Here is a 13,384-nt window from a genome sequence, read left to right as displayed (position 1 = left end):
GTATTTGCCTGGGGAAAAAAACAAACAAACGGTGTGCTAGCTGGCGTTGATTCTGCTAGGAAAAGGTGAAATGGACTCTAACATATTGAGGTGGGTGTCTCATGTCCTCACCCAGATTTAGAGAGAGAGAGGACCTGTAGCAGCAAAAACCAAAAAGGAAGGTCTGGGCTGAACTTTGTGTTTGTAATTTCTGGGTTAATAAAACCAAACCCTGAAAGGGGGTGAATGTTAGGAGAGCAAGTTAGGAATGTTAACTCTTTGCATCTTCACTTAGCTGTGTTTGAATGCCTGAGAAGGCATATCTAGAAGACCGTTGAAAATTGACTTTTAGGGTACGTCTACACAGCAATTAAACACCCACAGTTGGCCCAGGTCAGCTGACTCAGGCTGCCTGGCTGTAAAATTGCTGTGTAGATGTTCAGGCTCGGGCTGATGCCTGAGCACTGGGACCCCAGAAGGTGGGAAGGTCCCAGAGCCCTGGCTCCAGCCCGAGCCCAAACATCTACACTGCAAGTTTCTAGCCTTGCACCCGAGCCCCACGAGCCTGAGTCAATTGCCCAGGCCAGTCACAGCCATGCCATAGGTCTCTTATTCCAGGGTAGACATTCCCTCAGTATCCTTATTTATTTGATTTGCGTTCTCATGACTGAAGTTTCTTCTTTGCACTAGAAGCATGTTTTTACAAGCTAAGTGTTTAGTTCTTCATTGACACAAGGCCCACTGAAGCTGTTGCAGAGCATTTCACACACACATTACTGATTTATGACTTCGCTGGTTGCATCTTCAGTTTCAAGTATCCCATTGAGCTTTTCTTTGTTCTCCCATGCTAGATTGACCACTCTTGTATTTATCACAAAAAGCAGGCTGGTTAGGGGAAGGGGGTGCTTTGAGCTTCCCATTTTGCTTTTCTTCTTTGCAACTATTTTGGTATAAAAATCAAATTATGGGGCACTGAATCAAGAAGGTCCTTAAAAGCATTATCGAGCTGCTATGCCTGGAGTTTATTTATATGCCTGTCAAGTCTGTCTAACTAGTTTTAACTCCTCTGCATTAACATTTTGCACTTACATAGAACCTTTTATCCCAGAGGATCCCAAAATTCTTTCCAAACATAAATTATGGAACGGTGGTGGTAGTTCTTAATAGCTTTCCACTAAAAGCTCAATTCCAGTCTTATCCTACCTGTCCTTTCTCAAAGTATGCCCTTTTCTCTCAAAATTCCACTTTTATGGTCTGTCAGAAGCTCATATTTTAATCAAAACTGAAGGTGAATGAGGGGGGGGGGAGAAAAGGATTTCTGAGATATGAGACTTTGAAAAATGAGGTGTAATTCACTTTTTGAAAATTATTCAGTAGTTCCTAAAAGCTCCAAGCACTACACACTCTATAAACACATAGGGAGAGATGGTGTCTGCCCCATCTAAATAAGGCTTCTAACACTCACTGGTTAATCCATATATAAAAAACTTTTGTCTCGATTATTTTAAATTTATTTTAGTCTGGATAAGATCATAAGACTACTTCAGAAAAGATTGGATACTTATTTTAGGAGTTACTTACTAGCACTATAATTGTTGGTGCAGTTTTTTTGTTTTGTTATGCTGTCAAATAAAAATAAATGAATACTATTACCCTTATTTTATAGATGAGGAAACTGAGGCACAGACAGATTAGGTGATTTGCTTAAGGTCATGCAGAAAGTCTGTGGCAGAGTTTGGTATAGAACCCATGTTCTGTGAGGCTAGTCCTGTGCTTCAACCTAGTTCTGTGCTTCATTCCCTTTGAGAATGAAGGCCAATTCAGAGCTGGTCAAAAACTTTATTGCTGGTTGCATCTTCAGTTTCAAGTATCCCATTGAGCTTTTTTCTCTCTCTCTCTCTGACTCTGACTCTGACTCTATCTAAAAAGAGAGAGATTCATTAGCCTCTCCCCCACTATAAATATAATTACCAGCTTGAGTCCATTTGTGTCTTGTTAGCTGTTCTAACCAGGCCTGCCCTTGGTACAAAGTAATCTACTCTCTAATTAGTCTTAATCTACCAGAAAAAGACATGTTGGCAAAAAGGTCTGATTAGAAGATAAACCTAGACAAATTCAGACAAGAAATACATCTCAGATTTTTTTTTAAATCAGAGTACTTTATCATTGGAACAATTTATCTGAGGATGTGGTAGGTTTTCTACCACTTGCACTCTTTAATTCGAGACTGGGATATCTTTCTAAAAGACATGCTATATCTTAAACAAAATTTATGGGTTTGATGCAGAAAGTACTGGGTGAGGTTCTTTGGACAGTGTAATGTAGGAGGCCAGACTAATTATTATAATGGCCCTTTCTGTCCTTAAAATGTATTCATCCAAATTACTCCAGGAAAACAAGTACAAAAAAAGAGCAATTATTCCCATAAAATATTTGTAAAGATTTTCCTTTATTAAGAACAGTTGAGATCCATGAAACAATACTGGTTTCCGCTAAATATAGGCATCTCTATTTACATGGCCTAACAGGAAGGTGGAGATTTAAAAATAACAAAGGATCAGTAACTTTATTAATAAAGCAGCTGTATACAGCATTGTTCTCTTGAAGAAAGTTTTAAATATTGTTTAAACAATGTTGATTGCATAAATAAAGCTCAGGTCTTCAGTCACAAACAACCATTGTTAGGAATTCTTTTAAAAAGAACTGTGCTAATGTATATACAAACACTTAATGGCAAAACTACGGCAAAGAGATACCCAAAATAACTATTTCTGGAAGACTATGGGGGCGGAGGATTGGAGAGGGGAAGAAGTATTTTTGCTGTAGTTATTTCTCAATTTATCATCAGAATAAGTGGAGTGGGGAGCCAGCTTTTGTTGTAGTAAATACAAAATCTTTAAAATCTAAACCAATTTCCACCACCTAATTAAAAATGCAGTTGTGATTTACATCCCGATGGGAATTCAGAACCCTGAATATGCATATGGGGCGGGGAAAGGAAAGATAAGTTTTATAGGATAAAGAAACGGAGTACTTGTGGCACCTTAGAGACTAACCAATTTATTTGAGCATAAGCTTTTGTGAGCTACAGCTCACTTCATCGGATGCATAAAGTGGAAAATGCAGTGAGGATGTTTTATACACACAGACCATGAAAAAATGGGTGTTTATCACTTCAAAAGGTTTTCTCTCCCCCCACCCCACTCTTCTGCTGGTAATAGCTTATCTAAAGTGATCACTCTCCTTACAGTGTGTATGATAAACACCCATTTTTTCATGGTCTGTGTGTATAAAACATCCTCACTGCATTTTCCACTTTATGCATCCGATGAAGTGAGCTGTAGCTCACGAAAGCTTATGCTCAAATAAATTGGTTAGTCTCTAAGGTGCCACAAGTACTCCTTTTTGCGAATACAGACTAACACGGCTGCTACTCTGAAACCTTTTATAGCATAGGCTCTTAACAAGGAAGAGGAGTGTGGGGACAACTGCCAACAGCCAGATGTAATTAGGAGGGACAAGATCAAGGAAAAAGAACACATCTAGGTAACCGTTTCACCTAAGTGTCAGGAAAATGTAGCTACGCTAAAAGCTGAACTCTAAATCAATAAGATTACTTAACAAGGAGAAGGAGCTTAAACTGCAAATGTGTGATTGGGGGAATGGGGGTTGTAATTCCCATAGCGACCCACCATGGAGGTGGAAGGAAAAGGGAGGAGGCACTGTTCCTTTTATTCACATCTGTCATGATCGTTGACTGATCCATTCCCTAATCTCCTTGTAATAAAGTCAGGTTTAGAGATTAATGGGGATGGAGGCCACAGCATTCTAAATGTTCTACCACCAAGTGCCCTTCCAGAGGGAGCATGGGGAAGGATAGTGCTTTTCCCTATGAAGTTGACAGTTATTCATCAGCAACATTCCACCCCATCCCGCTTGGTTTTTGCATTCAAACGTGTCAGAGATGAGTGTGTTGATGGCAATAACAATAAACTTGTAATCAGTCAGCTGCAGTTTATCCTTCTATATTAGAAAATGAACTGCTGTCAAATCTAAATGATCTGTGAGGACCCATTCTTTATGCACCCCGATTGAAAAAATATTTTGCTGGATATTGAGCTCTTTGGGGTAGAGACCATGCCTTATTCTTTATTTTGAAAAGGGGCATGAGTGTCCTATCTAAATATTTAATAATACCGCAGTGTTATCCAAGGTCCCCACAGTGTGATCTGCAGAGCTCACCAAAGTGGTACACACTAACTGCCCTGTGTGAATGCTGCTGGAGGGAGCTAAAAGGTAGGTAGTTCACATTAATGTAGCCCTCTTTCAAACGGCCCAGGGTTCTGGGAAACAGGGAATCTGGTCTGGGAGGTCTCTCTGGTGGGAGGGAAGGGGGGAAAAGAGTCCCACCCAGTCTCTCAGCCCGGGCCAGCCATTGGAGATGGGTAAAAAGCAGTAATTGAAGCTGTCCGGGACCAGCCAGATTAGAGGCAGCAGCTCCTCCTGGGACTCCAGCCCCTGGGCCCCCTCCCTGCCATACTCAGCTCTCTATTTCCCAGAACCCTGGGCTGCCATCTCCTCCTCTTCTGAGGCTGCTCTGGAAGGAGAGACGGTGACTTGGCAAGGACAGTCAAGTGAATTTATATTAGTGTCTATGACTGGGGTGGGAGGCTGATGCACCCCTCCCCCCCCCCGATGCAGAGGTGCAACAAGACCTTTCTGAAGTAGCTGGGACATGTCATGCCCTGACGCAAAGCTTGAGCCTCATGAGGAAGACAAGGTCCCAGGCTCCAAAAAAGCTTATAATCTAAGGCAAGTGACTTTTTATGGCCCTTTGGGTGGATGCTTACAATACTATATATGATTGGGAGTGACTTTCTGTGTTGTGTGTAGAATTATTAATTTTCTGAAAGGGGCTGTTCCACCAAGAGGACATCCAGCCAATCAAGAGACCCCCCACTGCAGAAAGCTCTGAGGCACCCCTGGCCCCTAGCAAAAATAGTTGCTTCAGGATTTTGATGCATACCGAATGCTGATTGGCTGGTGAGGAGGGACTGACTTACAGTAATTTTTGTACTGTGAAGTACTTGTGTTAAATTTCACATTTAACACTAGACGGATTTGTATGAGACTTAGAGCAGAAGATGGATAGGCTGAGCAATTGCATCACTGTAGCTGATTAGGAAAATATCTCAGTGTCATATATTTGACTCTGGAACTCTCTGACACTGCTCCAAAAGAAGTGTAAATTAAATGTATCCTTCAAATTCCACAAGGAAAATGTATTAAATCTATTTTATCACCTGGTTTTTACTGTACTTAGTTTAATTCCTGAAAACTCTTTTCTCCAAGATTATGACTTCACCAAGCTCTAGACCAGGGGTGGCCAACCTGTGGCTCCGGAGCCACATGCAGCTCTTCAGAAGTTAATATGCGGCTCCTTGTATAGGCACCGACTCTGGGGCTGAAGCTACAGGCGCCAACTTTCCAATGTGCCAGGGTGTGTTCGCTGCTCAACTCTTGGCTCTGCCACAGGCCCTGCCCCCACTCCACCCCTTTCCGCCCCCTCCCCTTGAGCCTGAAGTGCCCTCGCTCCTCTTCTCTCCCCCCCCCCGCCCCCGAGCCTCCTGCGTGCCACAAAACAGCTGATCAGGAGGTGGGAGGGGGAGGCACTGATCGGTGGGGCTGCCAGTGGGCAGGAGACACTGGGAGCCGGGGCAGGGAGCTGATGGGTGGGGGGGAGGGAAGGCTGCTGACTTATTACTGTGGCTCTTTGGCAATGTACATTGGTAAATTCTGGCTCAGGTTGGCCACCCCTTCTCTAGACTGATCTCTGGTTCATTTATCCAGTATGGGCAGTCTTCCATCCACATTTTCTCATGGGAGATTATATATAATCTCATATTCCCATGAGAAAATGTGGATGAAAGACTGCCCATACTAGAGATATCCAGTTCCACAAAGGGACTTAGGCATTTCAGTGCTTAGCGTCATAGCACCTAACTTTCTGGCACCTAGAAAATCACAGGAAGAAAACTGTGATGCACAAAGCCTGAGTTAGGCATGTAGGCTCCCTATACACTGAATGGGGCAAGATAGGGTGCCTTAAAATGCAATCCCCCAAAACCAGCACTGTAGTTTGGGTAGCTTAGATGGCTCCCCATCGGAGATGCCAGCCAGAGGGGTGTATCCTAAGCCCTGATCCTCTCATGAAATCACCTAAGGGCTGTGGGAGGTGCTTGTTCCTGCTTAGCGATCCACAGACAGGAACCTGTCTCCTGGAGTCAGGTGGCTTAGGCGCTTAAGATTGTGGGAATGTGGCCTTACTCTGTTGTATCTAGTTTTTTGTTTTTTTTTTATCTACATACAGTAAGAGTCATATATACATGTAAACTGCCACTTGTATATTACACATATTCTAAGAATTGGCTCTGAATTTGTTATAAAAAGAATTCCAGCGTTTAAAGGAATGTTTTCTTTTAACAGAGGAAAGAAAAACTGTCACTCTTTCACAGCTACACTAAAATGTTCTAAAATCTTTTTTAAGAGCAGTGATTGTGCTCCCTCTAGTGGCCAAACATGAAGTTGTTTTTATGTTACATACAATACCAATAGGATAGTGAAAAGAAAAGGAGTACTTGTGGCACCTTAGAGACTAACCAATTTGTTTGAGCATAAGCTTTCGTGAGCTACAGCTCACTTCATCGGATGCATTGGATTCAAAAACCCTTCTTGGAGAAGCTATTTAAATAGTGTTTCTGAGGAGAAAACACATCTGACTTATATTATGGCTTTGCAGGAAAAAAAAACGGTTATACAATGTCTGGTACACCTAATACACACCTGCCTCTCCCCACCACCCAAATGTCACAAGTGCCCTTTAAATACAGGACAAAGGTGTTTTGTTCTGGGGGGGATGGGGCTTAGAGGCAACATCCTACAAAATTGTATTTGGGGTAAAGGATGGTGTGTATCAATGTCTGACCCATTATGTTAACACTGATAGGAAATCTACTCTTAAATCAGATCAAAAGCTCCCTATTGGATACAGGTTGTGTGGGATGTTTAGCACCAAATAAGGAAGTCCCTGAAAATACAGAATTGGTGGTCACCCTGGCCTACAGGGATTTTTCCTCACCACGTAGTGGCCCAATGGGCTTCAGACTCTTTAGTCCGCCCTCCCCAAAGGCCAGAAACATGGATTGAGGGTGCCACAGGGCAACCAAGATGACCTGTCACGCTCTCTCCCCAAGGGGAAGAGGAGGAGTTACCAGGACTTCCCTCTTCCCCAGGCTCCTTCCCCAGGGCTGCAGGAAGGGGAGTTGGAGAGGCAGATTAGCTTCAGCTGATGAGGTGGTATCAGGCCCCTGCTCTGTCTCAGTTGGCAGATTTCATCTCAGGAAAGAGATCTGGTGCCTCATTTCCTCCCTGCTAGATTCAGGTCATGTCTAGGTTTCCTGCATGTGTGCAGCTACAGGAAATCACTCCTCCACTAAATGATCAGACCGGCTGGTACGACTTTCAGGTTCTTTCCATTGTCCCCCCTGTCCATATTAGTGCCAACCCTGTATGTATCCCCCAATGCACCTGCACATGGGAGCCCTTAAAGGAGCCCGTGGATGCACTTCTGGGATGGAAAAATGTGATTAGTTTCAGGCAAATGTGCCACGCTTTTCATTTTATGAAACTGTGTGAAACCTGGACTTTCCCCCATTAGTTCTGCTATGATGAATGTGGGGGTTTTTTGGGGTGGGGAGGGGTTGTTGGGGTTGTGTGTGTGTGTGTTTGAACAGCAATTTTAAATTCTATTGCTGAGCCAACAAGTGAATGCAAAAGGGAAATGACATCTGTTTTAGTGAGGCAGACAAGGTGGGTGAGATACCTTTTACTGGACCAACTTCTGTTGATGGAAAAGAGAAGCTTTTGAGCTTCACAGAGGTATTCTTCAGGACTCTTCCACCAACAGAACTTTGGTCCAGTAAATGATATTACCTCTCCTACTTTGTCTGTCTTTCTCATATCTTGCGACCAACATGGCTACAACACTACAAACAATGGAAGATATATCAGTTTTAAAGAGGAGCATTACAGCTTTTGTAACGTGGGCCTCATAGGGCAGTTCAAGGGTAGTACATTCACGTAATCCACTTCTTGCTTTTTAGTAACAATTTGCTGTTGTGACTGAGGAATCGCATGCGCGCGCGTTCACTTTCTCTCTTACAAATTCAGTCTCATGTTTCCTGTATAGCTGTAAACAGCCAGATTTAGCCATCCAAGTTCTAACTCATACATACTTTTGTCCTTGATGGCACCCATGACACATGACTAGCTGCTTGTTACACCAACAGTGCTACAAAACTTTCATTTAAAAAGTGGGTCAAAATCTTCATACTGAGGTGCCTAAAGTGGTCTGATTTATTGAGGTGCTGAGCACCTCAACTCTTGTTGACTTCAGCAGGCACTGCAGGTACAGAAAATCAGGGCACTTATTTAGGGATAGGTACATAGGTGCCTAATTTTAGGGACCCAAATTTGAAAATGTTGGCCTTGTTACAAAGTCATTTCCTCCTTATGGTGTCTGCCTGCTACTTAAACATACAGTAGTAATATATTTTATGTATTTCATGCATGCAAGTAATGGAGGTGCCTAATCGGGGAACAGTCAAACTATCACAACATTGAGATCCTAGGTCAAATCCTAGACCTGAATGCACACTGAGGAAAAATTACCTACCCATGTGATGTATTGCAGAGCAAAATCACTACACCTTATTAGAACTGGCAAAACAAGACCAAACTCAAAGGACTTACCCTTTACAGCCCATAGCCTCTCTCGCTAGCTCACACATGCATTGATTTCTTCTGTTCTTCTCTTGCCAACTTTTTTTTCAGAGTTCTTTTTGCTGCAGGATCCCAGAGTTATTGTATAATTATAAAAAAAGCCTGTTATTCTGTATTCTTAACTTCTAAATTTAAAGCAAATATTTAGCCAATATTACACTCAAGAGTATCTGGTCATAATTTGCTGTGCTCTCAAGTAGAGAGCTTTCAGCCCCCTGTGTCACAGTGCATCTGAAGTAGTTCAGACAGTCATATATTATTGCATACACACTGGATTAAGCAACATGAAAAGGCCCGATAGATGCCTTCGTTGCTATCGTCTTCTTTAGGATATTATGCACCTATCAGTTGTTGGTGAAATTCTGTACCCTTGACATCTGAGAGAGCATTTGAGGATAGTCCAGCTCTCCCCAGCTGAGATTTGTTATCTAGTCAGCAGGAGGAACTACAAAAGCAAAGCATTCTGTGCTTTAGCAAATGCATGAGTGCAGCTAGTTTCTAACCAATCGACTGAAAGAACAAGTGCCCCAATGTCAGGGACAAACAGAATATTCGATGAGACAGGCTTGCATCATTGTGGAAACTCTTAACTACTTAGCATGCTGAGCTCAATATGAAGATGGGTAACAATGAAAGGGCTTGTTCTAGTCTCTATCCTAAATATCTATGTTGTTTTGACTTCTTAGATGTTTTGCTAGATGCTGACTGCCACTATGAACTCAACCAATCTACATCTGCAGTAAACCCATTTGCTGCATCACTTAACTAAATAGAGTTATGGTTCCCAGTGTGAATTAGTGACCATGAAATGGTTTGACCTTTTCACTTCTAATCTAGATATCTGAAATACTATTTCAGTCTGTCAGCTCCTATAATAGACAGTAACCGTCTCCTGATCCAACTAAAGATGTCAAATATACTCTAATACATTAATTATTGTCTTTCTGATTAATATGAACAAATAACCTTTTAGAGTGTATATCTTACAAGTTTCTAGGAATAATATCTGTTCTGCATCTTAATTACTACTTTAAAAAATTGCTTTACTGCTGATGTGGACTAGCAAAAGAATAACAATAAAATAAAAATTCAAAATCCATTCTTTAAAATGCATGTCAAACAAGTATTAAAATGCAGTTGTTCCTGAGAGAAGTGAGTAATATCTATTAAAAATACTGCTGGAAAAACAGTGATCAGCCAAAAAAGAATACAAACTAGCTAATATGATTTGCTAGGTGCATTTTGTGATTGTACAAGATTAACATCCTCCATAACCTGAAAAGTTCTTTTTAAATAATTTATTGTATGTTTGGGTTTTTTGTTTTGTTTTTAACAATAGCACAAATGATTTTATGTAGAAAATGGGGGTCCCATTATTGGTCATCCTGTGTATGTTGGATTAGGCCTTAGGAAAATTTTTCCTAAGAAACAAAAATATGCAAAAAGCAGTAGAACCCAGATCCATAAAGGGATGTAGACATTAAGATGCTGAGCATCATGGTGCCTAGAAAATCACAAGAACACGGTGATCCACAAAGCCAGAGTTAGATGCCTAGGCTGCTGTACAATGAATCAAGAGAGGTAAGCACCCGAGAACAAGATCTGTAAAACCAGCACGTTTGTCAGAGAGCTGCCTAAATTAGCCAATAAAGATGCTGATGAGAGCAGGATGTGCTAAGCTTCATCTCTCTCAGAGATAGAAGCTCGTTGGCCGGGGCCCCGGGCACGGAGATGGGTGCCCCTCCCTGCCTCCCCCTGTGGGGGCTGTCCCGGGCAGCAGTGCGCATGCCCAGAGGCAAAAGCACAGGCATCTACAGGGTTAGGCAGCTGCTGAGGTGGCATTTTGCAGATCACAGAGATGCCTAAAAGTGGAACATAAATGCTTTAAAATGAGACTTAGGCATACTAAGGTGTGATCCATGATTGTTCTTAAGTGCCTATTTTAAAAGCTGTCAAAAACTAACACACTTTTGGCAAGTAGATGATGCTGTACTCTTACCAGGTTATTTTTTTGTTTTTTTGTTTTTTTTTGTCTCTTCCTCAATGTTTTTGTTCTTGGTATGTTGCCAGTAATTAGGCCCATGTTAAAATGGGGTTCAGACAATTACTTGTTAAACCTATATCCCAATTATTTATTGATATAACTTTTATTGGTAATAAATTTTGGAATAAAGTGATGACTAGACAAAATAAAAATAAATTTTGTATCCCAAGAAAGAAGCTTATAATTCAATTTAATTGACTAAACAGATTTTTAAAGTGGTTGCTGTATTGGCATTTGGTTGTTGATATTAATGTAATCAACCAGTAGTTTGTCCAACTTGAGGCATCAGATAACTGAGTTGTTGCGGCTTGTAAAATGTTGTCAGAACTAAAAGTATAATGAACTACCTGAAACCTTGTTATTCAGCTGGTAACGTTTATAAAAGGAAATAGATACAGATCTAGAACGATTCGTTAGTGTTGCTTGAAATGCTTGTTGGGCAATGCTGACCTCCAGTGGTAGGTGAGGCTAATCACAGGTTGTTATATCTATCTTAGAGATATATTCCCAGGACTGAGTACAGTACTTATTTAAAAGTGACAATGAGAATTCAACTGTTATTAATCAAGCATGTTTCCTTCTATCTTTTCAAATAGTAAGTATAAAAAATTTATATAAAACACAGTAAGAATACATGGTGCATATAGATTAGACTACCGTACAAAGAAACAAGATGGCAGACTGCAGGGGTGAGTTTAGCTTGGATGATAATTTGGAGGATAAACTGAAGTCATCTAATGTTTTCAGAACTAGTAAAATTAAACCCCATGTTTTCAGGGTCAATAGGGCAATGTAAATTATAGTGGCCTTTTGTTCGATTTTATTCTTTTTTACCTTATGACCTACAGGATGTTGAGAAATTTAATACAAGTGATTTTTATGGACTCAATCCTGCACCACTGAAGTCAGTGGAAGTGTGGCCACTTAACTGCACTGGAGCAGGAACAAACCTGATGGAAGTGAAACTGTGGCAAAACTATCTGATTCTTCTGCATTTTTCCCAATTGTATAAACATGCAGTAGGCAGGAGAACCATCATCTTGTTCCGTTTCTCCCTATTAGGTGACTTGCACTGGTGTCTGAGTGGTGTGGAACAGGGAAGAAATCAAAATTCTTTTAAATATAAGAAATTTAGGTCCAGATTCTGGCCCTGCTGAAATCAATTATTTACCATTGTGAAGAACTTAAAATTATATTCTTCTCTATAATTGACGTTTTATAATTTCATGGACAACTTGCAAAAATGTTTAAATGGAAAAAATCTCAATATGAGAAATTTCGCTGATAATGCTACTGTAACAAAACTTACATTGGTGTGCTATAGCTAATAAGCTAGTGTTCAAACACATTTACTAACATTCACCGTAATGCTGTCTCCCATTATTTCTGTGCAGGAATGTCTGTCTGTCTGTCTCTCCTTTTCCCTATTCTGGCAAATATCATACAACAGCCTACTTAGGTTTTAGTCTCTATACTTACATAAAATATCTGAGAATTTTATTCCTTTCCATTATTTTAATTATTGCCAGGAGTGACTTCAATTACGTTCCATTTCTCTGCTTCCTCCACTCTCTCCTCTCCCCATCCCCCAATTTTATTGAAAGGAGCAATTCAGAAAGAAATGAACCATCTCTTCAATAACTACAAAATCACATTAACTCATGCTTTCTTTAAAGGATGTTTGTGCCCATATTTCTATTACACAACATCCAGTTCAATACATCTCTTAATTAGAACTTTTTATTGTTGCGTAAAAGAGAAAGTCAATGCCTTTTTCACTGTACCACGTTGACTCAATGGTCCTTATGGATGTTTGCTTGAAAACTACATTTCTAAAAGTGGATGGGGCATGTGTGTGTGTTCCTGTTCTAAATCTGTATGACATTTTTGTCCCTCTACAATCTTTCCAGGTGCTAGGGCTGCTGGTATGGACACTGATTGCTGGAACAGAATATTTCCTGTATCCTGCCTTCGGCTGGGTGATGTTTGTGGCCGTATTTTACTGGGTTCTTACTGTCTTCTTTTTAATCATCTACATGACAATGACCTACACTAGGATTCCCCAGGTGCCATGGACCACGGTGGTAAGTATGCACAATCTTTGTTGTTGCTGCATTTTTGTTTTTGTTTGTTTTTTGTTGTTTCTTGTATACTGGAGGGAGGAAGACATTGGTATACTCCATAATTATAGTTAAGGAACTATAATGTGCTTTAACACCTCCTATTTTATTTATAATTCACATCTATCCATGTTCCTGATACTGGCTGTTGTCACATAATTCATCTAAAGCTTGGTCTACTGCAAAACCCCTTTTTCCCACACCCAGACTAGGTAGGGTGTACCCTGGAGATTCTTCTGTCTTAATTTTCATTTCTTCTTTAATTTTCATTTTAATTTCCATTCCTAGAGTGCAACACCACTTTCTCACTCAAAAGACCAGGGAGCAAATTCACTCTGAAGTTATTGCTACTCTTATTATGTGGACTAATCAGCAGGAATATCAATATTCTGTAGTACAG

General features: G+C 40.7%; 1 protein-coding gene across 1 annotated transcript in view; it reads left to right on the top strand.

Moving 5' to 3' along the window:
- Nucleotides 1–13,384, top strand: part of CMTM8 (CKLF like MARVEL transmembrane domain containing 8) — a 43,374-nt gene that overhangs the window by 23,029 nt on the left and 6,961 nt on the right. The window contains exon 2 of the mRNA XM_037890372.2: nt 12,775–12,948. Coding sequence (XP_037746300.1) covers nt 12,775–12,948 — 174 coding nt within the window. The remainder of the gene's footprint in view (nt 1–12,774; nt 12,949–13,384) is intronic.

The sequence above is a fragment of the Chelonia mydas genome, chromosome 2 (assembly GCF_015237465.2).
Source record: "Chelonia mydas isolate rCheMyd1 chromosome 2, rCheMyd1.pri.v2, whole genome shotgun sequence".
In the NCBI taxonomy this organism is placed as follows: Eukaryota; Metazoa; Chordata; order Testudines; family Cheloniidae; genus Chelonia; species Chelonia mydas.
This window is presented reverse-complemented; position numbering and strand designations above follow the sequence as displayed.